General features: G+C 40.1%; 2 protein-coding genes across 6 annotated transcripts; one reads left to right on the top strand and one right to left on the bottom strand.

The window, feature by feature from the left end:
• Positions 1-643: 643 nt before the first annotated feature.
• On the bottom strand, positions 644-20589 carry slc43a3b (solute carrier family 43 member 3b). 4 transcript variants are annotated; one of them, XM_080289070.1, is made up of 13 exons: positions 20278-20589; positions 9139-9405; positions 8893-9022; positions 7390-7436; positions 7216-7292; positions 6063-6155; positions 5830-5969; positions 4555-4661; positions 4284-4427; positions 3922-4029; positions 3387-3573; positions 1846-1966; positions 644-1749 (listed from the first exon to the last, which is right to left on the bottom strand). In XM_080289070.1, the coding sequence occupies exons 2-13, from the start codon at positions 9323-9325 to the stop codon at positions 1627-1629; spliced, it is 1464 nt and encodes a 487-aa protein (XP_080145196.1). In that variant the 5' UTR covers positions 9326-9405; positions 20278-20589; the 3' UTR covers positions 644-1626. The 4 variants fall into 4 exon arrangements, with proteins under 4 accessions (XP_080145196.1, XP_080145198.1, XP_025998129.2 ...); XM_080289072.1 differs by lacking the exon at positions 20278-20589 and adding an exon at positions 19624-19823; XM_026142344.2 differs by lacking the exon at positions 20278-20589 and adding an exon at positions 14277-14422.
• An 856-nt stretch (positions 20590-21445) lies between these two features.
• On the top strand, positions 21446-23188 carry LOC113006380 (uncharacterized). 2 transcript variants are annotated; one of them, XM_026142332.2, is made up of 7 exons: positions 21457-21509; positions 21583-21638; positions 21708-21755; positions 21843-21983; positions 22070-22339; positions 22432-23009; positions 23085-23188. In XM_026142332.2, exons 1-6 carry the CDS (start codon positions 21484-21486, stop codon positions 22992-22994), a joined length of 1104 nt encoding a protein of 367 aa, XP_025998117.2. In that variant the 5' UTR covers positions 21457-21483; the 3' UTR covers positions 22995-23009; positions 23085-23188. The 2 variants fall into 2 exon arrangements, with proteins under 2 accessions (XP_025998107.2, XP_025998117.2); XM_026142322.2 differs by having other exon boundaries at positions 21446-21509; positions 21708-21983.
• Positions 23189-23663: the final 475 nt, after the last annotated feature.

Raw genomic sequence — 23663 nt, 5'->3', positions numbered from 1 at the left:
AGATGGCAAAGTAGTTTTTAATACTCTCCACTTCCCTCATCAACCATGTTTTTGACGTACTGTCAAGACATTCCTTAAATAAATAGCTCAAAGCCAAGAACGAGCTTACAATTATTGCTTTTGTTCCCAAATGTCCCTTATGTTCTCACTATAGCCACACTGTTGGTCCTTTACTCATTAGAGGTAAAAACACATAAAACACAACACAGAGAGAGAAGTTGAAGATGTTCACACTGGAGCAATGACACAATATTTAAAAACAAAAAACAAAAGCAGTGTATTTGTTGAAAGCATTTCTCTGCCAAGGCTGGAATTCCCTCCATACAATGTGTGAACAGAGCCCCTGGATCCAAGACTTCATCTGGACCCAAGTTACTTTCATATTTGCTCAGGAAAATAAAAATTATATTTCACCTTGTTTCAATCTGATGTGTACTTGCAAAATTATAATCTCCCCCAATTTCATGGAATCCTTACTTTTATAGTAACTTCATAGAAAACTTTGTAACTTCATTTAGTTTTTATGCAAATCCATGCATACCTTCAGCATCTTGCCAACAATCTAGCAATTGTTTGAAAGAAAAGAAAAAAAAAAAAGGATGTAATAATAAAAGTGCATTAAAACAAGAATCAAGACATGTCATAGTTTTTGCACATATATTATTAGGGCAGCCAGCATGATTACAGAAACGGACGGTAAAGCAGGATTAGAGAAAAGGACACATTAGCACCATCGGTTTGTTTACATGCTTCAGAGACAGCAGCTCAGAGCCTGCTTAAACTCTGAAATTGCAAAAGGGAGTTAAAAAGCTGCAGAGCAGAATCTTTTCTATGACAGATAGTCATTTTTGCACTGGGCATACACAAAGCTTTGCGAATGCACACTTTACAATCTGAAATTCATTTACAGCCAACTTATGGTACGTAAAAAAAAAAAAGAAAAGAAAAAAGAACAGCCAGTAAAGTTAGTATCTGAATGCTTTGTTGTTCTTCAGGCTCTGTCTTTCAGTAGATTCAATCTAAAGCAAAACGATGCAAATATTAATAAAACGGGCCGAGCAGCAGTTTTGTTTTAAGTACATTTGAGATGATTTTTATGAATATTCAAAGAACTGTGTTTGACAGATGATGTGTAAGGTTTGGTTGCTGTTTGTGCTGGTCTATAGCTACATTTGCACTGCTGTGGAGGTGTGTGTTAATATAAAGTGAGAATCATGTGAGTGTGGAAAAAAAAACAAAAAACCACAATTAATTTGAGCAAATCAGTAGCTGGGGAAATTATTAAAATGAATGTCTGCAAAGGAAAAACAGGCAATAGCACCAAAATGCAGACAAGCAGATTATTGGTGCGGTGAAAGTAAAGCCCCATATAATTATATAAGCACAGTCATTGATTAAGAGGAGATCTCACTAATATAAGATGCAAACTTTGGTGATCCTCAAAGAAAAAGACCATTTGTAGTTTTAAGAAAAATCAGCTTCTATCATTATTTCAGTACAGAGCCTAAAGAGCAAACAAATACTTCCTGTCAGGAATGTGGAAATAGCACTTTAACCACATGAAACAAGTTGAAGAGGTAATTCTCACTGGTAGTAAACTTATAAGAATGAGTTACTGTACAGACTTTAAGAAGACTGCGTCATGGCTTTATTCTTGACCCGCTGGGAGGAAACACTTCGACAGTGCAGGTAGACTGAGAGGGGGTGGATGAAGGCCAGCAGGCTGAGCAGTGTCAGACCAATGTTCACCTGGAAAAAAAATGGAGGAAAAAAAAAAAATGATGAAGATGTGAGGAGAGAAAGGATGAGATAAGGAGCAAGGATAGATCATAAAAATGTATTTACATATAACGGATCCCCATCCAAGACTTTAACCAGAGCAAAGCAGGGATACTGCAGCAGCGAAAACACCGCAGACAGAGCCATGACCAGACCATACAGCTTCCCAAAGTGGCAGGATGGGAAACTAAACACACAGAGCGAGAAAGTAAGGAGGAAGGAGATCACACAAGAATTATTTAACCAGGACAGGCAGCAATAATGTGGAAATAATTACTTATTACAAGTATACTAGATTTACATGCAGTCTAAGAGCATTTGTATACATTTACTTGTCAGCAGCTAACATTAAAGACCCTTTGATGCATTTAAAAATATGAAGCTGTGGTAGAGATGATGTCACTGAACAAACTTAGACCATCCTGGTCCCCCTCTGTACAGACTGAGCACTTATTACTCATGCAGCAGCTTCCTACAATGCATTATTTGTTCTGCTGACTTCACTTTTGTTGATTAAGTATTTAATATATTTGGTTTTTTTTAATACATTCATTTTTTAAATTTAGATTTATACTACTAACAAGGTATTTAAATGATGCTAAACTGGTACTAATGGGCCCAAAGTCTGCCAAGAAAATCCACCACCAGCCTGAACTGCTGATCCATGCTTTCATGTAGTTTACATCTAATTCTGACTTCAAGAGTTTAGACTCAATGTTTTTCCAGTCTTGTGTTCTTCTATTGTAAACTGCAGCCTCAGCTTCCTGTTCTTAGCTGACAGGAGAGGCCACTGCGTGGTCTTCTGCTGCTGCTGAGATGCTCTTCTGAGTACTTTGGCCATGGCAAGAGGTTTGAGGTATTTGAATTACTTTTCTCCTCTTATGATCTAGATCTATTTACACACCTGGGGTTACTAATTTTTATTAATTTTCACCCAGAGAACTGCAGCACAATGGATGTTTTCCCTTTCTTTGACCAACCTTTGTAAACCAGAGACGAGATTGCCAAAAAAAAAAAAAAAAAAAAAAAATCCCAGAAGTTTCCAAAATACAAACTAGCTATTTTGTAAGATTTCGCTTTTAGGCATTACTCTACTTACTAAAATAATTTATTTTAATTTGCTGTGTTTGACTTCATTTTAACTGCTGTAGCAAAAGCATATCCCAAATTTGGATGAATGAAATGCTTCATGTTATAAACACAGCTGTTATATACTGCCATCTAGTGATCTAAAGAGGAAATGCTGAGTAATGCTCTCCTCTAAACATTTTTAAAGACCAGTGTGTAAACCTGCCTGCCTCTATGCACATGTGTATATAGAGGTTGGCTTATTTAAAAACAAACAAACAAAAAAAAAAAAAAATTACATGCCTCATCAAAAACAATTCTTTCTGATAAGTTTCTCTTTTGTTATTGTTTTTTCACTGTTTTGATGGATGAGTCATCACTAAGATATGCGTTTTATGTGTTATCTTTTTTAAACCACAGATTTCTTATCTTTTGTGTTTCATTAAATATCAGAAATATTTCGTGGAGTTACAGTTGTGTTGAAAGAGTGCTGTGAAATGTAAACTATTCATTGATTAGCGTGCATGTTTGATACTCACGCCACACTGATGAAGGCCGCGTTGCCGCCATAGAGGAAGGAGCGGTTGAGCACCTGCAGGATGAAGGTGAGGTACTGAAGAGGCAGGTATGGGGTGGAGGCACAAATGGAAAACAACAGGCACTGCAGGGCCGTCAGGAAGAGAGAAAGCACCGTCGCCCGCAGGTCCACTTCCTGCTCGCTCTCCCCTACAAACACAATAATGACTGAAGTGTGCATGTCGCTCTTTATGAATCTGCAGCCAGCCTGAGGGTCTCTCTTCAGATGAGACTGAAGATTAAAGTGGACAAATCTTTATATACTGTATGCAAGTTTCCTTTCTTCTCCCCTATCATTAGTCTGAAATAAAGTAAAACTTAAACAAAACTTCAAACAAGGTATAAAAAGACTAGTTTAAATAGCATGCACAAAAACTAAACCATGACAGCATCTCATGTAAACCCATCACTGAATGAATTCATGAAAATTATTCAATCCACACAGGGATGGGAGGTGTTGTCTTTTATTCTACATCAGTATTAGAGTCATGGTGTTACCTTCAGCTCGTGGTTTGCCCTTGTGTCTGTCCATAATGAGGCCGTTCCAGGGAGCACACAGCACGCCACATAGCTGGGTGATCGCAAAGGCATTGGTGTACTGACTCACTGCAGGGACACAAACAAAATGGATAAAAGGCAGAGTCCACCAAAATATGAGACATGATGGTTCAAAAGGCATCAAAAACATGGAGTTTTAGTTTGTAAATCACTGCACTTACTGTGTAAGATAAGCCAGTTTATTAATGAAGCAGAATTTAGACACTGATGCATTTTCAAAGTACCTAACGCATGTTGATTTAGTAAAATTACATTCAAGTGCTTAGAGCTGAGACTGAGTGATGTGGTGTTTGTGCGATTACCCAGTGAGGACTCTCCAGCTGTGAGCCTCTGCAGCATGGGGTTTAGGGTGCCAATGAACAGGTAATGCCTGAGCTGCATCACTGACAGCCAAAGCAGATGCCACATGAAGAACCTGGACAGCAAACAGTCACGGAAACTCTTCTCTGAGAGAGACGGGAGATCACAGAGATGAGGAAAGAAGGCAAAGAGATAGGTAAAAAAAAAATCACAGTGGATAAGTGCACTGTGTATGATTGGTTCATTCTTTTTCTTTCCAAGTTGGGCACAGACCTTGCTTTGCAGATGCATCCTTGTTGAGCGGCACTTCCTCTACCTTCTGTGCATCTCCGTTTTCCGCCACCTCACCAATACGATTGTCCGATTTATCACAGGTTATCCTGAGGTCAAAGTCACAGCGGGGTTAACGGCACGCAGAATGGACCGAGCGAGTTGTTTTACATTTACTTTATGAATTGAGTTTATTGGAATTTTAAATTATGCAGGATGTTTGCATGGAGATGTGGGGGGGGGGGGGGGGGAGGTAAAAGTTGAGCATTCAAAGCTTTTTCTTATTACAAACCTCATTCAGCCACTAACACAAATACACACAAGTCAGTTTTCCTATCTCTAAGTCCTTTAACATAGCATTCACTCTCAGACACATGCATCAATTTGGGGTTCAGTATATTTCTCAAGGATACTTTGGAAGTTTGGTGGTTTGATTCCTGGCACCTCTAGTCTGCATGTCAATAAGCAGACAAACGTTTCTACCTTTTGAGCTACAGGTGAGGAAAATTATGCACAATTATAAAATTTCTGCTCTTATGATCAGTTTTAGACTTTGTGTTTATATTGGCGGGGACTCTAGTGCATTTAAAAAAAAAAAAGAAAAAAAAAAGGCTGTCCTCATACTGAGGTTTAACTGTTCTGTTGATTTTAATACAACTGATGTCCTCATCATTGGGCCTTTGTCATCATTGGCTGTAAAGAGCTCTCTTACTCAGCTTACTGAGTAAGAGCTTTCTCAGTAAGCACTGGATGCATGTTTGATCTGTTTCCTATGAAAACAGGAACTCTCTATGAGGAAACTATTCTGACCACAGTGCTACACTGATTCCTCTTTTTGATTTAGCTATGGCACTCTCCTTTAGCACTAACTCTGCCCTCCTTGTCCACTCCAGGTTTTGTTCATTGGCAGCAACACAAACACAAGACAAACTAATCAAAGTAAAATTAAACTCATGCATGATCATTTCATGCATCTTCACTGCAGTTTTTATTTTAGCAACCACGCTGCAAGGTACATTTGGCACTTTCCAAACACATTAGTGCTATTGTAAATGTGAACTGACTGGTCCTTGCATAAAGCTCAAGCAGAAATGCACTACATAACATTTCTGATTCACCCAGTCACACTTTTTCTGCATCCAGGTGCTTTCTATCCAGCATTCCCACTGATTAAAACTGCGCATCCCTCCTCTCCTTATGGTCCTTTGTCATTTTAGAAAAATGACACTTTGTACTTTAAGTGCAGACTCGTCTGAGACGTCTGCCGTGGATTCATACCCGTATGTGTAGTTATCCGGCAGCGGGTATGGAATCAATTTCCGAGGCAGCAAGAAGAAAGTCCTGAGCAGGTGAACGACGCTGCAGGCGGACAGAAACAGGAAGGAGGAGCGAAGAGCGATGCCACGTTCATGCAACAGCTGCAGGAGAAGAAGAGATGTAGTGGTGATCATTGCTACACGAGACAGCATCAATATATCCTGCTGATTCTTTTGTGTGTAAATGTTTCTCACCTTGATGACGAGGAAGAGTGCCGAGGAAGAATCAAAGGCCCCGTTATAAAGAGTGATGATGGTGGAGCGACGTGAGCCAAACAGGTTTCCTACCTTTAGGAAAATTGAATTAAATGTTATTGTGGGGGCTCTTTAAAATTCTTAGTTGATATTGGTCCCCTCTGCATTCATCTTTCTGTTGTCTATTGTAAGTTTCTGGACAAAAAACACACATTGGGCATACCTAAAGTTTTTGCTATCACTGATAGATACAACTGAAGGCGATTACGTCTCTTGTACTGAGAGTTCCTGTGAACAGCGACCAAATGCAAATTCAATATTTGTACCAAGTTTATCTATTTTCCCCACGAAGGGAGGGGAGAATAGATAAACTTGGTTCAGTTTTTCAGTTAGGAGTCAAGTGTGCACAGCTGAAGATTATTTTTAAGTTCTGTGCTATGGTAGATAACAGCTCGAGCCGACGTAATTTTAGTGAAAATCGTGTCAAAGTCAAACCAAATGTGAAAAATGCAGCTGCCTGAAGTCTGCACTTCAAATGACACCCAAGTTATTTGATTTAAAAATCCAGTGTACAGAGGCAAAACTACAAAACCTGTCACTGTCCAAACACTTGGCTGTAGGTCTTGCTCGAGGGGGAATGTAGAATGTGGTTCAAATTCATAAATCATCGTGGCCTCACCAAGAGGGATTTGTGCAAAAAAAAAAAAAAAAAAAAAGTGTGGTGAAGATGGTTTCTGTGTTTTGGCTTTGTTGCAGTTTGCTGATAGCCTGAGGAAAGAGTGGAACGTCTTACATTCACAGAACACAGATCACAAAAGGTCACACAGTCGAACCTCTTTCTTCACACAGTGCTTTACTGACAAAGTGGGCCATAGATGAGTCAGTTAGCAAGTTATAATCATGTGTCTTTCCAGCTCTTTCTGGTGATCTACACACAGAGCTCACAAGCAAAAGCGCATTTCAGAAGTCGAGAGGTTTAAAGGTTTAAAATGTGACAGGTCTAAAAAGGTTTTACTTTCCCAAACAGGAAAATGATCAAACCGACATTCTAGAAAAATATATAAGAGTTTTTTTTACAGAAATAGTCAAATGTATAATAAAATTTATTAAAACTGCCTGATGTCGCAGCAGTAATCTTAAACTGATCCAGTACCTGCATGTTGGTCATCAGAAATAAGATGCCACCCACAGCCAGGAGGGAGAGAGCTGGGAAGAGCAGGATGGCCAGAGCTAAAAAGGGGAAAGAAAAAACAAAAAACATAACAGCTGTAACATTTGTGTTCATGTTGATATTTATTTACTCTGATCTTTATTTGAGAACTCTCACCTGAAGTAGAAAAGGCCACCATCACTGTACCTATGGTGTAAAGAAATCTGCAATTGAAAAGTATCATTTGTTATTTGTGCCACACAATTTGCTAAAACAATTTGATGAATTCTTGATCATTAGTGTCCTAATAACTGTGCAGCACTTTGGCAAACTGGTTGTTTTGAGATGCGTTACATTAACACACCATCACTCACAACCAAGTAAATGTGCTTCTGGTGCCGTTTGGAGAGCTTTAATTTCCTTTTCTTGGCCTAAGCATCCTCATCTGCACTAGGTGCCTCTTCTACAACTACTAGCATTCCTTGGCTATTTATTTTCACCCCACCCTGTATAACTGGAAACATGAATCTGTTCAGTGCCAGTCTGTTATTGTGGATTTAGATATTTGGGGCAGAACCCTGCAGAGGTATGTCTGGTGTTCCATTACATGATTAACTTTGAGGAGGGATGACAGCTTAGTGTTGGATTCTGAGCATCTGGAGGAGAAAAGAAAACATTACTCTGTGATTAACCGTCTTTCCATTTTCTTGCCTTCCCTGCTAAATCTGACATTTGATTGAACTTTAGACGGCATCTCTGGCAGCAGAAGAAAATATTTCCCCTTACTCTACTTTCAAAACAATCTTTGGCTATTGCACATTAATGTGAGTTTTTGTTAGAAATCACGAGGAAACTCAAAGATCAGACAGATAGAAAAATAATGCTCATTTCGATTTAGGTCATGGGGTCAAATTCAGATATTAATATTTGTGACACTAGTCGCCTAATTTGGACTGTTTTATTTACGTCCCTAACTTGTGAGAAGCTGAAATACTGTGGTTCCTCAAGCCTCCAAATCTGCTGTCAGATCAGATATCCAAGTATTTCAGGAAAGTCATGCATCCATCATTCTGTGGTAATCCGAGTTATGTGCCTGAAATTCCACATTTGCCGCGCAATAATTCCTGATATCTTCCCTAAAAGAAAATTCTCAAGTAGTTTTCTAGATGATGGAATTTAAAAGTGGACTCTCAAAAACAGATGCTATAAAAACATCTAACCACCAACTTTAACTCTTGAAATTCAACATGACAGTAAGGACCAGAAGTTTTGCAAAAGTCCTATTACAGAGTGGATCCTTCCTCTGGAATTGTCAGGAAAATCTGGGATAACATTTTAGTCAAAATATGCCTGTTTATCTAAAAAACAGACGATCTTTGCAGTTAGGAGGGGTTTTTTTTTTGTGGGTTTTTTTAAGTCCATTTTATTTGTGGGCAGGCTATATTAGAATTACCTGCAGAATTTCAATAAACCATCACATCTCGAGGAAAAACTAATTAAAAGTTGCACTGTGCAGTTGTTGCTCAAAAGTTATGACATCTTATTGGTGCTCTTTAATAGTTCACCACTTCATTTCTCTTAACATGATTGTTGGGCTTTTAGTGCCACATAAGAGTACATTTTTCATATGAATGTTCTTGATTAGAATTATTCATTGACTATTTAAGGTGCTGGACTTACATTCCGTAGAGCCGAGTCACTGTAGTACCAAACCGATCAAAAAGGAAACCATTCGGCAGCGTCAGAAAGTTGTTCATAAAAGACGCAATGGTAAAAATAAGCGAGAACTGTTCATCCTGTCCGGCGCAATCTGCAGAAACAAAAGTTAGAAAAGACAGAAGGAACAGGTGATTGATTAATTTCCATCCTTCAGCCATTTAAGCTTATTGTTGCTCAAAGTTGTGAAGGTAAGAACATCACACTGACCTAAAACGAGTGTTCCATTGACTCCTGTGCCGTTGACACACAGAGAGCTGAAGTAGCCTTCTTCCTTGAGGACAAACACAAGAGAAGCCCAACCAAACACGGCTCCAGCGAAACACAGGCACTCCACCAGACCTGTGGTGAAGGTGAGGCAGCGCTGCACCGATAAACCGCTCCCAGACCCTGGCATGGTCGCACAGGCTCAGCTCACACTCACAAGTACGTCACAAACTTGTACACAGTCAGAGGGGGCTTCACTCACAGCACCTGCTAAAAGAACCAAACCAAAATACTGCATTTTATTCTTAGGTTTAAAGAAAAATAAGAATGATGTGACCATATAACAGCAGTCATTTATTTTGTCTAGCAGTTGTGGTTTGTTTCCATTTCAGGCCTGTTGCTGCATGCCAAGCTCTTCCTTAACCCACCTTCCCTGTTTCTCCATCCCTTCCAAATTGAAAGGGAAAGACTACAAGAAATCTACTACAAGAAAATGAAAAAACCCAAAACAGAACGCCTTAAATCAAAACCTTTTCAGCTGCGTAAGAGCTGTAACTGAAAACATCTGGACATAAAATGCCCTGCTCAAGTTTAGGTCACACCTCCAGAGACACATATTGCATGAATTCATAGGTTACACAAAAAGAAGTTATTCTTACTAAGATTAACCTCGTGTTGCCACAAAGAGGAAGTATTCCACATAAAACGCTCTGCTGTTCAGTTACAATGATTTCCAGTTCATTACCGTCTTGTACTCACAGTTCAGCCTCCAAGCGTCTCTACAAATGCTCTTAAACCACAAGCTTGAGCCTCTCGCGCTTGCTTTATATAGAACAGTTCTTCCTTCCTCTTCCTCATCAGTTCCCTCCCTCCGGTTTTTTCTCCTCTCTGCTCTATAGGAGAGAAAATATTCTTCGCGGTGCTAGTGGCTAAAGAAAACAAACACTTGCGCACGTATAGCCGGCCAGATAGCAGAGCCACATACACTGTGGGAGAAAGGACAGATGTGGATGCTGGGAGGCTAAGACAGTTTAGCCAAAAGATCATGTGACTCAGACAGGGGAGGGGGAAAAAAAACAAAAAACAAAAAAAACGTGAGTGCCGTGTGGAACCCTCTTTGTCACAGCTGGTGCACGTGGAAAAAAAAAAAAAAAAAAAAAAAAAAAAAGGATGTGTGATAGGTTTTCTCTCCTTGACAGGCTGTAAAAAAGATGCTGCAGTAACTCATGACTCTCCACGGTGCTCCAGGCTGATGAGAAAATGCATAATTAGCCCAACCTGGACCCAACTGTTCTGTCTAATTACAGGCCCATCTCAAAGCTTCCTTTTCTATCTAAAGTTTTGGAGAAAGTGGTCTATCTACAGTTGCAGGCACACCTCGATTTTAATATGATCTCAGAAAAATTTCAATCTGGTTTTAAATCATTACATAGCACTGAGACAGCACTTTTAAGGATTTTTAACGATATTCTCTTAACTATGGATTCTGGCAGCCCTGCTGCCCTTTTACTGTTGGACTTGTCAGCAGCTTTTGACATGGTTGACCACGACATCCTGTTATCACGGCTAGAATCGCATGCTGGCCTAAAAGGATCTGCCCTTCAGTGGTTTCGCTCCTACTTGACAGAAAGGTTCTTTTATGTCAATATGGGCCCCCACAACGCCAAATTAGCTCCTCTTAAATACGGCGTTCCTCAAGGCTCTATTTTGGGTCCCGCCCTCTTCGCACTCTATTTGCTGCCATTGGGCTCCATCTTCTCGCGGTACAGCATTTCATTGCTTTGCGGATGATCTACAGATCTACCTTTAAAATCAGGATCAGATCAACCGCAGCTCTTATTACGCTGCCTTGACGACGTTAAACAGTGGTTATCATTAAATTTTTTACAGCTAAACGAAAACAAAACTGAGGTTGTCATTTTTGGCAATTTCAATCATATCGACAGCACGTTGGGTACCCTCTCCTCGTATTGTAAAACACATGTAAAAAACCTCGGAGTTTACATTGATGGTTCTTTTAAATTGAATAAGCAGGTGAGTGCAGTAGTTCAGTCCTGTTTTTTTCAGCTAAGACAGCTAGCCAGGATAAAGCCATACCTTCCGGCTGACGTCTTCGAGCGTATCATCCACCTTTTTCTTACTTGCAGATTGGACTACTGCAATTCATTGTATTATGGCCTAGATCATGCCACCATCCATCGCCTTCAGATGGTTCAAAATGCTGCTGCTCGCCTGCTAACCGGTACCAAACGGAGAGAGCATATAACCCCAATTTTAGCCTCTTTACACTGGCTCCCTGTCCCCTACAGGATCCAATTTAAACTCTTACTTTTTGTTTTTAAGTCACTCAACGCCCGAGCCCCCCCCTACTTGTCAGAGCTCCTCTCTGCCTATGCTCCAGGAAAACCCACGAGATCTAGTTCAAAACTATTGTTGTCCATTCCACGGACTAACCTCAAATCTCGTGGTGATAGATCCTTTTCTGTGGCAGGTCCCAGACTTTGGAATAGTCTCCCCTTTAATATTAGATCTGCTCAAACTCTTGAGCAATTTAAATCTTTACTAAAGACACACTTTTACGCTCTGGCTTTTAACACATTATGACCCAAGCATTTTGGATTTATCTGAATTAGTTAGTATTGTTTCAATTCTTCTATTTTATTGTTTCTATTGTTATTATTGTATTACACTGTAGTTTTTAATTTTATTGTTAAGCACTTTGTGCAGCATCGGCTGTTGGAAATGTGCTATATAAATAAATCTGACCTTGACCTTGACCCTTGACCTCACTAAAATTAAAAGGAGAGGGTTAGAATAAGGCTTCTACATAAGGGATTAACTTTGCATGCAACTCCCCCCCCCCCACAAAAAACGTCATCCAACAAGAACGCAAAGTCAAGTGGTGACACTGAGGGGGAAGAGAAAAAAAAAAAAAAAAAAAAAGCACAGATAGTCAGAACAGAAAGATTTCACTACTCTAATAACTTGTTACAATGGAGTGAAATGAGTCAAGAGTAAAGTGCCTGCAGTGTTTGATTCTGTCTTACTCATTAAACGAAGAGTCAAAGAAAGCTGCACACCACACTGAAAGATTCCAGGCCAAAAGCCTCTGCTATGTTCGTAGATGGCCCTCAGTTTGAATTCAGGGTACAGACACCTCTACTTTTAAGATTAGGCTTAAAAAGTTCCTTTTCCCACTCACCAGAGTGAGTGGGAAAAGGAACTTTCCCACTCACTCAGAGATGAATTCCCAGTCATTCATCTCTGGCTCTCTTCCACAGCCTGTCTTTTATCCAGTCTTCCTCCCTTACACCCAACTGGTCGCGGCAGATGACTTCCCCTCCACTAGCCTGATTCTGCTGGAGGTTTCTTCCTGTTAAGAGGGAGTTTTTCCTTCCTACTGTCGCCAAGTGCATCCTCGTTGGGTCATCCGATTATTGAGGTTTTCTCTGTAGTTTTGTAGAAACTACTGTTCTTCTATATAAATAAAATAGAAGTTGATACTAGTGACAGATGGAAGGCTATTGGCAGACTTAAAAACCCATCTTCAGCTTGTCTAGTTTCTAAAGATTGCACACCACGTTGAAATATTCCAGGGTTTTGGCTAATAGCACTTTGGAAACATCCTGTTAGGTCAAAATACTATTTTTTTCTATCAACCTGTTCTCTTTGGCACTTTTTATAGATTATAAAGATAGTAACACAATGTATTTCAGTTTCTAACAGCCAGTTCCAAAAACAAAGTGCTTAAAGCTACAATTTAAAGCTGGTTCATGCCAAGTTGCCCGTTATGTGTAAGCAACACTGCTTCATCCCTTGAGAAACCATAAATATTACAAACTTGCTTATTTAGTATCCCTTGCTCGGATTTGATTTTCCCCTTTTAGGAAGACAACATGGGAAAAACCTGTAAAACTTGCCTGACCCACTCACTCACCTGAATAAGACGTGCCCAGTCCTGTAAAGCAGCGTTCCCCAATCCCTGGACCACGTGAAACGTTCGGTACCGGGCCGCGAGAGTTGAGGCTCGAGTGTGAAATGTATGGTTTTCAGGGTTTTTGTCGGTTTTCAGCGTTATTTTGTTATCGTTTTTTTGTCATTAACTCTGTTTTCCTGGGTCTTTTCACGTGTGTTATGAATGAATCTTTTTTTCGGTACCGGTACTAGTTTTATTTTGTTGTATTTATCCGCGACACTTTAAAGGCCAGTCCGTGAAAATATTGTCGGGCATAAACGGTTCCGTGGCGCAAAAAAGGTTGGGGACCGCTGCTGTAAAGGACTATTCAAAGATTCTGACCAAGTTCAGGTTTGTTGGAGTTCTGTCTCACATAATTCTGTTCATTACATCCAAATATTCCACAGTGCTCGATTCCTCAGTGTGAACTCTGGCACAACGCATATGCGAGTGGACCACATTGCACGGTCAAAAAGTAAGTGTCCCGCTCCTTTCAAATCAGAAGTGCTTTCGTCCAACAGTGTGCCATTTTGCAGATATTCCGGCTTACTGCAAAAGGAAGTCATAAAACACCAGAAAACACACATTACACATCCCAGTTTTTGTACAGTATCCTTAGTATCAGGGGAGCAGTGGTTACCACCATTGCCTCACAGCAAGACAGTTCTGGATTTCGATCCAGCTGCTGCTCGTTAGCTTTTTTTTTTTTTTTTTTTTTAAATTATATTGCTGGTAGTTCTAAATTGGTAAATGAGCCTTAGCCCTGTGATTAGAGCGGTGTACCCCGACTCTTGCCCTGTGCTAGAGATATGTTCCATTCACCGTGCAACCCTGAATTAGACAAGCTGAACATAATGGCTCGATTGATATCCTTCACCTATTAAATAATTCATCTTCTACAGTGAAGGTGAACCTTCAAAATATGTGGTTGGTTTCTAACACATGAGACAAAATTCCATATTAAAGCTTCAAGGATAGGCCTTTGTTTTTAGCATCCAAATATTCTTTAGGTCCCTCTATCAAAAATGTTTGCATGATCAAAGTTCAAAAAACACACCACTGGAACAAGTTCAGTAACATCCATTCATTCTCTGCACTCACCTAAATCCCTCATACAGGTTTGAGGTTTCACAGCCTTGTTACGACTTTAAAGCTAATGTGCAGTTATAAGAGATAACTAGCTTACCTGATTATTTTGATTCAACCATTTTTCGACACAATGAGTTTTATAGAAATTGCACTAATCACTCTTTCTCTGTTGCTGGCATTAAACGTCGACTACTCCAGGTCTTCATGGTTACTCAAAGCAGGTGGCTGAGTTGTTTGAAATACAGAGGCTAATGGACCAAACCATTTGTTGTGATACCTGTGGGGTTCATGGATTTTCTTTGTGGTGAGTTTAGTTGTTATCCCTGTGATTTTTCCCCTTTGCATCCATAATGGTTTGCTCCACTACTCTAGGTTCATGGTGCTCTCGTGTGTTTTAGCTCTCTTTGTTAAAGTGAGGTTTTGTAAGCAGTAATTTATGAGCAGTGTTTATTTAGTTCGCCCTATTTATTTGCTAAATTTATATGTCTTGCATTAAATATTATTTTTAATGCTTTTATTTAATTTTGATTGAAATGAAACCCACTTTTTCAACAGCACAGCTTTGCCTGCTTGGTCCCCTACAGTCACTGAGACAGCCTGCACTCAGACTCCAGAGATTATTGATTATAACCAGATGGTGATTGATTTTCTGTCAGTTTTCTTTAGTTTGAGGTTGTTGGGAAGGATGGAAAATGGCGACAGTGACATTACAACAAACAAATAAAGTAATTTAATTTCACCAACATGTGATTTGTTTGTATTTGCATTTTTGGGTGTGGGATGCCAGGATGTCACTGTTGCTAAAGCAAACGAGAAAACGCAGCACATATTGTTGTGTGATCTATGTCAGTTACAAAACAAACTGTTTAAAGTCATTCTTATTACCTTATTGTTTTTGTATCAATGGGTTTCTGCTGCTACAACAAGTTAAAGAGGGTGTTATGAGAGGGCAGAGATGTAAATGGAAGTATTACTATAAAAACACATATATATCATCATCACTACTCATCACAAGACACAGCTCACACACTCATGGCTTGACACACAACAAGCTTGAGCACACTTCCTGAAACCAAAGCTTTCTATGTGCATGCAAGTGGAGCTATAGCCTCACTGGAAAGATGACCAAAGGTCTTAAAGCACATGAACTCTTTCTGGTCACAGTCCAGAGTCACTGTTTAATGTCCCGGTAGTCAAAGTGGACTCCAACTCTAATGGTGACCCTAGGTGACATGATACGGAGGAAGTGAGTGTAACAAGTAAAGAATGATGTGCCAGCGTACATTTTATTCGCTCGAAGGATGATGATGCAGAACGAGAACAAGGGCACATTTCCGTTGACTTTCACATTTCTCTTCTGCCGCTGTGGCTCAAACCTCACCAATGAGAGACAGATCAAGTTTCTACCTCTACCTCACAAATGATTAAGGGAGTACAAACACCACAGTTACCATTGTTTGGCATGAATCCCAGTCATATCCATGACACACAAACTAAATGTATTTGGTGCGTACCTTTTCTCCTAGGCCCTCCATTATATGCTGGCTCACTGCAACCACAATTCAAAGCAGCTGACAGCTGGTATGCTGTGTCCAGTGTCCAGCCTTTTATTGACCCATCCCAGCATTTTGAGACATGCTACATGAGCTAATATAGTGCTGTGCAAAGTTCTTGAGCCAACGCTCATTTCTTTATAATTTAAGCCAGAATTTCTCGTAATTGTTTAAATTAGTCTTGAATAATAGTTTCCAAGGCTTTCTGGACGTTCTTCTTTGAACATTTGCTGCTTTTTCGCTCATTTTCAGTCCAGTCTAGTCCATGAAATCTTTGTTAAGCCACTTAATACTGACCTATGAGTCAACTAGGGCCTATATAAAAATGCACCTAACTCAAGTGATGAAACATCGTTGCAACTACACATAACAGACCTTTTAGTAAAGAACCAATTTTAAATGAGATATTAAGGCACTTTGTTACAAGCAGCCTGATGCAAAACAGATATTTTGTTCCCATTCCTTTAGTCAAATCTATGAGGAATGCCAAAGGGAACACAGTTTGATGCGCATAAAATAGTAATCAGAAATGGTCTCAGTGGAGGAGCAGCTGTCACAGAGCCATTTTTAAAAAAAGGGAAATGTCGAAAAAAGGATGAGGTATGCCAAATTACACAAGAACTGGACTGAAAATCAGCAAAAGGTCTTGAGGAGTGATGAAATTTTATTATTTAGTTATGGATGGGTCTAAGTTCACCCAGTAAAGTCACTGTGGCCCTTCAGCTGAAGTCTACTGATACGCATTAACACTAAGTTACAATAATTAATACAATTTGGTAATGAAAAACGTAAACATCCATATTGCTGACAAAAGTGAGCTCAGTTATAATTATTCAGTTAAAAGTAGTTTAGTGCTTCTGCAGCAGTCGTGGTAACTAGCATGGCTGAGGATGACACTGGGCGGGCTGGCCTATGCAGGTAAACTGCGCTCTTCTTAAAAACAGCCAGAGTTCACAGGACAGTATAACAGGCTGACACTCGATTGGCAATAAAAATATTAATTAGCATCAAAAAATACACATAGTAATCTTAACATTAAAAAGTTCTCTTAAAGAACTAAACCCACATCAACATGCAATGAGCGCTGATTCGACCAGTGCTGCTTACAGCCTTTGGCCTGCCCACTGTTATTTTCTCAAGACCCAAAAACATGGTTGACCTGAGGCAGATTTTGGAGGTTTTTTTGAGTTTTAAAGATGAGAAGCTCCTCTCTCCAGACTGACTGGAAGAGTTAAGAGTCGACTGACTGCCAGCTAAGTTAATGTTAACTGGCAAAGTAAACAAAAGAAACAATGTTGTGCGACCAGAAGTTATGTTATTCAAGTGTCACTCCCCAAAAGTTAAGGCAGCAGCATTTAATTATTTTGCATTATATTTATTCATTATTATCTGCTCCACTCACCACTGTCTGCTCTAGCGTTTTTCTCCTCTTCCTCTTTTTCACTCACAGAACTTTAAATCCTCAAATTTTTCACTCATTGGTTTTTGTTGTTGTCTTTTGGTTTGTTTAAACAGGATCATGCACATCGCAAAACGTGAGTGACTGGAGTCAGGTGGGGGCCTCATAGGGAGTCAAGGTCTCTCCTACTGTCACTGCAAACTTTGACCACCACCCACCAATCAACAACTTTACAGGTATTGATGAATGGATTTTCTTACAGTTTTTGTTGTAAGCTAGGCTACAACAAAGCTAGATTTTCATCTGAGTCTGCAAAAAAAAAAAAGACAGGGATGCATTTCACTATAAGATCAGATCACCAAAGAGGACTTTGGTAATAATGTGCTTCATAAAAGTGATGCTGGAGCTTTTTGGGTGTATCTGGAAGCTTAGAAATTTGTCTGATTATGAATCGAACCAGGTGCAGGTGTCATTATGGTTGCCTTTAGGGTTATGGGCTTTAGAAAAAGTAAATGAGTGTTCTGATATGAAAACACATGCATCTATATGATTATTCATGTGATTGGACATAAACATACATACATGCATAAATCAGTATTTTAGTGCGAGTCTTCTGCAGAAAATGACTGTGATCAATCCTCAGAAGTGATGGAAATCTGTGTGTGTGTGCTGTATTGCATAACGGGCAGTCAGACACACTCTTCATTCGTGCCAGTCTGATAAGTGCCAACATCAGCAAACCGTTGGACAGGAAATTGTCACATGTCATCGAATTTATATTTCTTTAAAATTCGATCCCCAAATAGAGAAACCACGGGACATCACACTCACTACTTCCTCTTTCTGAAAACGTTTAGGTAAAAGAAAAAGTTAGTGCCACATGTGACTTATGAGATTAGCTGGTGACAAAAATTCTAAACATAGGATTTTGTCACAAGATTTACAGTTTTATTCTTTAACTTATGTGTACTGTTCAAAAATGCTGGCGAGTTTTGGCTTGCACAGTGCGCGGCTGTCAGGTTGGATGAGGAAGCTCCTCAACTGAACAGGTGTGACGTTTGTTTGTGACTTCTGAAACCTGAAGTTTGGCATTTTGCCTGCCACCAGGATGTTTTTAAGAGCCATCAGTCACGAGTTAGGGGGTGGATCTGACTGTTGATGTGGCGGCAACTTCTCAATAACAAGTGAGCTCGAACCTAAAACAAAATGATGATCATGTTGTAGTAAATAAGACTTAAAACTATCAACTGAAGCCATAACCAATCAGGAAAGTATCTACTGAGTTCGTAAATCAAGTGAGCAGCAGGGTAATGTTGTCATAGACTCCTGCACAGTTGAAACAGCTTCACTTTTTCACACCAAGAGACCAAATCTTTGTTATTGCATACGAAGGGAGTCAAAATTGAAGTGAATGAGAGTACCTATGACTGAATGTGAAGGTTCACTGGTATGAATGAATCAATGACCATGTGACCTTTGGCAAACGGACAAACACAGACCTAGTTAATGTTTAAAAGTTAAAGAACAGGCGTTTTTAACTCTTTCCCCCGTAAAGATGACATCTGACAACTTTCCCCGCCCACCCTTAATGATGAATTTTCACACTTCAGTATAAATCACTAAAGATGAAAGATTTGAGTTTCTCTCTAAATAACAATCTGTTTAATGACAACAAAGCATTCATATATGCATAATTAATTATAATCATTTTTCGTTTAACTCGGTGGACATATCTGAACACCAAGAAAACCCTTCCACACACATGATCGATGATGTAGTTGATGCATAAAAATGCAGTTACTTGAAGTTTATAGGACGGTAAAGAATCTTCTAATTTCATTTTTTAAAATTCCTTTTAAGACCACAACCACATTCTTCAGATAAACGTTCAAAAATAAAGAGAGGGAGCTGTGGATTTTGTCCCAATCAATAATACTGATATAGACTTGGACACAGATATCTCGGCCTTCTATCTTAAAAGCCAGAACGATAACAGCAGGAAGAGCAAAGTAGCAATAGTCGCCCTTTTTGTTTGTGACAACAGGAAATGGGTGTTGTTTTAAGACAGACTTGCAAAATTAGGAAACTATTCTTTAAGCACACATACATTCACACACGGTCACTTTATTAGTTACACTATGCTAGTACCTTTTGCCTACAGAACTACCTTAATTCTTTGTGGTACAAGGTGCTGGAATCCCTGCTCAGCGATTTTGGTTCATATTTACATCACAGCATCACACAGTGGCAGCAGAATTGTCTGCTGCACATCCATGATGCACTCCTACATTGAACCACATCTGAAAAATGCTCTTTTGGATAAGATTTGGTGGCTTTATAGGCCATTTGAGTACAGTGAATTTCTTAAATGGTGAGTTATCCTGCTGGATCCCTTTATGACCACAGTGTACCCATCTTCTGATGGGAACACTATGGTCGTAGAGGGATGGACATGGTCAGCAATAGCGTCCAGGTGTTTAAACAATGCTTACTTGGTAGTCCAAATGTTGCAGCAGAAATCGATAGTCATCAGACCAGGCAATGTTTTTCCAATCTACTATAAGTACCATTCAGTTTTGTTGAGCTTCAGTTCTCGGTTCTTAGGTGAAAGGAGTGGTACCTGTTGTGATCTTCTGCTCCTGCTTCAAGGTTCTGCATAACTTGCTTTATAACCACTGTTTATTTGCATTACCGTTACCCTCCAATCACATCACATCAGAATGACCGTTCACCTCTGACATCAACAAAGTGCTAATGGTTTGTTTGTGCTCTGGCACAAGCAACCACGCAACCTCCAAAGGCACTTACATCACATGAGTCTGACCACATCTTTAGATTAGGTCAACTTTAAAAGTCGTTACATTTAAAACAATGAGTGTAGTTGCATGTGATTCTACTAATCAGCTCTTACTCTTTTTATTTGCTGTATGCGCTTAAAAAACACAAGAGGCGTCAGTGTGTTTTTTTTTAAGCTGTAATCTTGCTTGGTGCAGTGTCTGCACAGCCAGACCCGTATGATGTTGATGCTCTGTTTGTGTGCACACACAAAACTGCAGGCAGGCCTGCCCTCATTAGAAAACAGCTTCGAGTCTATTTTTAGTCGGCAGCTTTGTCTGAAGTCTTTGTAAGAGGGGATGTACACTTACGTGATATTGTGATCTCCTGCAGCGATCCCATTGTCCATTAAATCCACACATTGTTAGTCCTGTAACATGAAAGCAGCCTGGAGAAAGGACTCGGGAGGCTTCTGCGCTCTCACACACCCTCTTAGTATATGAGTACTAGCTGGTTTGCTGCTCCCAGCTCTGGTCTTTGCTCAGGTTTAATCATCTACAAAAATCAATTTCTTAAAAAGAATCAAATATTTTAATTAGAATAACTTTAAATACTCATTAAAACTTGCATTTGCTCGTCTTCACTAAATTCGACTCCTTGTACTATTCATCTGTCTCATGATGAACTAATAGCTATGTGTTTGATATACGCTAGCTCGTGAAGTGTGCCTACGGTCCTTTTGCGCCACCGTGTGACCATAGGAAAAAAATGCGCTGAATAAAACGTAACAATATTGTGTTCCGCAGGATTATAGGATATAGGATTACATGTAAATAAGAATAAAGCCTCACTGGTTTGCATGAGAGTCATCAAAAGTGTGGGAAAACTGGATATATGAATACATAAATTAAGAATAAAAACAAAAATAACAAATCATTTCTTGCGTTTTTGATACTGACATCTGGTGTTTATGTGTCCTTTTCCTCCCCGTTCTCCAGCTGTTTCCGGCTCCATAGCTGAATGTTTTTACTGGTGAATCTTTTTGTTTGCGTGTAGTTGTTTACTTCTTTTATCATTCTCACTCTAATTCCAATTCTCTGGTCCTCTCAGTGAATAGTTATTGAAAGGGATTTCTTCCACTCCCTCCATCACCAGTACTACATTGGTGTGATACTGTGATACATTATTTGTGTTTTGTTTTACATTTTTTATATTGACGCTGAAATTTTCAAACAGACTAGAAATCTGATCAAAGGTGATGCTGTGCCTCAATTCACAACAAAGATCAACAGAACAGTGAGAGGAGAAAAAGGTGCATTAATGGTTGGATTAAAGTTGCATTTGCTTTCAACAAAAAATATAATCATCATCAACAACAACAAGAAAAAGAACAAACACAAATTAAAATGTGTTATCTTCATTCAAACACCTGAGCAGTTTACGCTGAAGCGTGATTCACTTTTCAGGCAGGTGTTTCTTTTTTAGTCATTAGGCTCTGATTGGTTAAGACTGCTCTCTGGCAGCATTTATAAGCCTTCACCTCAGTCAACTTTACTTTATTGCTGGTAGCCTTCAGAATGATGACAACAGACTACTTCTTGGGGTATGTGGCAAGTGTATTTTAATTTCTGATCTTCTGGCCTATTATAGTTAATGATCTTTTACAAATGTTTTAGGGGTTCAGTCCTTGTCTTGCTGATTGTGCATATATGCAGCCTTCCTCTTGAGAAAGGTAGGTGAAACTTTTCCATATATACAAACTGTAGTGCTTAACTTCTATTAATGTTTCCTTCTCCCTCAGGCTATTATCCAGGCACTCCTTACCGGAGAGGTAACACAAACACTGCAGGTAATGTTGCCTTAAGCCAGGGTGGCCCTTATGCATACCCATCCTTTGTTGTTGTACCTTATAATGCTCAGTATGGAGGGGTTGCAGTGCAGCAGCCTGGTGTCTATCAATATGCTCCCCAGAGCGTGCCAGTATTATATACTGGCTCCAGTTCTTCTGGTCCTGCCCAGGCTGGAGGATACACGACTGGCTCCACACAGGGTGGAGGTGCTGCTCGACCTGCAGCTGGTAAATAATGGAATATTTCATGATGCACTATAAACATTTATTGTGAACATTACCAGCAAGTGTTGTGTGACTTTCTCTTTCAAAAGGTTCAAATGTTGGTGTTTCTACTGGAGGAAGCAGCGCAAATACTGGTGCTAATGTTGCCCTAAGCCAGGGAGGACCTTATCCATACCCCTCTGTAGCTGTGCCTTATAGTGCTCCATATGGAGGTGTTGCAGTGCAACAGCCTGGTTTCTCACATGCTGCTCAAAGTGTGGCAGCACCATACACCGGCTCCAGTTACTCCGCTCCTGCTCAGGCAGGAGGAAGCACAGCTGGCTCTGCACAAACTGGAGCAACTTCTCAACCTGCAGCTGGTACCTAGTGTGGTGATGCAGTATAAATGCAATCATTAGGATCTCCTGACCCGAATCCTTGGTAACCTTGGCTTAAATTTTGCTGTTCTCAGAAATCAACTGGGCTGTCCCACCTCCCAAGCTCGGTGAGGAATCATCACCCAACCCTCAAAGCCTTGCCTCTGGCACAGCTGATGAGCCTGGTGCGCTTCTACCACCAGTACCTGCGTACCAACCAGGAGAGTTGTCCCACTATGAGAAGGCTGCTGAGGCTGGGGACTACCAGTCGGAGACAGAAGAACTAGGTCGCAGGACTGTCCCAGCTACGATGGACGCTTTTGCTGCTGCGGGTGGACTGGCATCCCCAGGCTTTGCCACAGGACAGTTTGGAATGGGTGGGCTGTGGGGTAGTCCGTATCCATCCTTTGACTTCTTGTTCCTGACTGGCCAGTACCCTGCGGGCACAGTCAGTCACTTCAGCCAGGACTACGAGCAGGGACGAGACTACTCTCACAGCACTCGCTACCTGAAAGACCACCCCTACCCTGGCTTTGCACAGTCAGTGGGGGCTGTTGGAGCAGCTCAGAGCCTTCAGACTCCCAGCTTGTATGTGAGCAGTCCAGTGGTGGGAGGTTATTACCAGGTTGGAGCACAAATGGTACCCGCTTCTTCCTAAACAGGTGTTTTGCAGGTATGTTTCCTAATGTCTAAATTTTACCACAACTGCATGTTGTAATTGTACTTACACTTCCCTCTTGTCTTTCAGATAAAATACTAGCTGAATCCAATCGGCTTACTGAACTGGGCAACACAATGAACTGGTGAATGACTCCATGTGATACAATAAACTTGGTTTTCAGTGTTTTGAAACAGTGACTTCAGTCTCCTCTGTAGTGAGTGGTAATGAAGCTTTACACCCACCCTCCCTTGCTACTCCGGCAAGGCTCTAGTGCCTGTTCATATGTCTGTGGATAAATGCCAATTGCTGTAGTCAGCCTTGGATACTTAATGGTTCAGTAGTCTATAGCTTCTAGTATATCTTCGGTCTCTGATACAAAAAGCAAGACCCTAGTGTAAGGCCCCAATGATTTCCAAACTTGGGCAGATTTAGGCAACTTTTTAAAACCCTGATCAACTAATTGGCATGATAAAGACAAGCTAATAATTCTAGGTATTTAATTTCCCACAGAAATTAAAGCACTTTAGATAACTAAGACATCTGTCATGTTGGGAGTGAGACTACACAGAATTCACTTTACTAGTTTGCCATACAGTAGTTCCTTTTCAGGTCTTAAAGTGAGGAAATGTAAAAATCTATGGCATGTAACTGGCTTGCAAATTTCAG

The sequence above is a fragment of the Astatotilapia calliptera genome, chromosome 2 (assembly GCF_964374335.1).
Source record: "Astatotilapia calliptera chromosome 2, fAstCal68.1, whole genome shotgun sequence".
Classification (NCBI taxonomy): Eukaryota; Metazoa; Chordata; class Actinopteri; order Cichliformes; family Cichlidae; genus Astatotilapia; species Astatotilapia calliptera.
Note: the sequence above shows the minus strand (reverse complement) of the source record. Positions and strands in the feature narration are given on the sequence as shown.

Excerpts from the sequence above, each read along its gene's own strand:
- slc43a3b (XM_080289070.1), bottom strand. The coding sequence starts at position 9,325 with ATGCCAGGGTCTGGGAGCGGTTTATCGGTGCAGCGCTGCCTCACCTTC. Across the intron at positions 9,023-9,138 it reads CAATGGAACACTCGTTTTAG|ATTGCGCCGGACAGGATGAA; the intron begins GTCAGTGTGATG and ends TTGTTTCTGCAG. Across the intron at positions 4,030-4,283 it reads AGCTGGAGAGTCCTCACTGG|TGAGTCAGTACACCAATGCC; the intron begins GTAATCGCACAA and ends GTGTCCCTGCAG.
- LOC113006380 (XM_026142322.2), top strand. The coding sequence starts at position 21,484 with ATGATGACAACAGACTACTTCTTGGG. Across the intron at positions 21,984-22,069 it reads TGCTGCTCGACCTGCAGCTG|GTTCAAATGTTGGTGTTTCT; the intron begins GTAAATAATGGA and ends CTCTTTCAAAAG. Across the intron at positions 22,340-22,431 it reads AACTTCTCAACCTGCAGCTG|AAATCAACTGGGCTGTCCCA; the intron begins GTACCTAGTGTG and ends TGCTGTTCTCAG.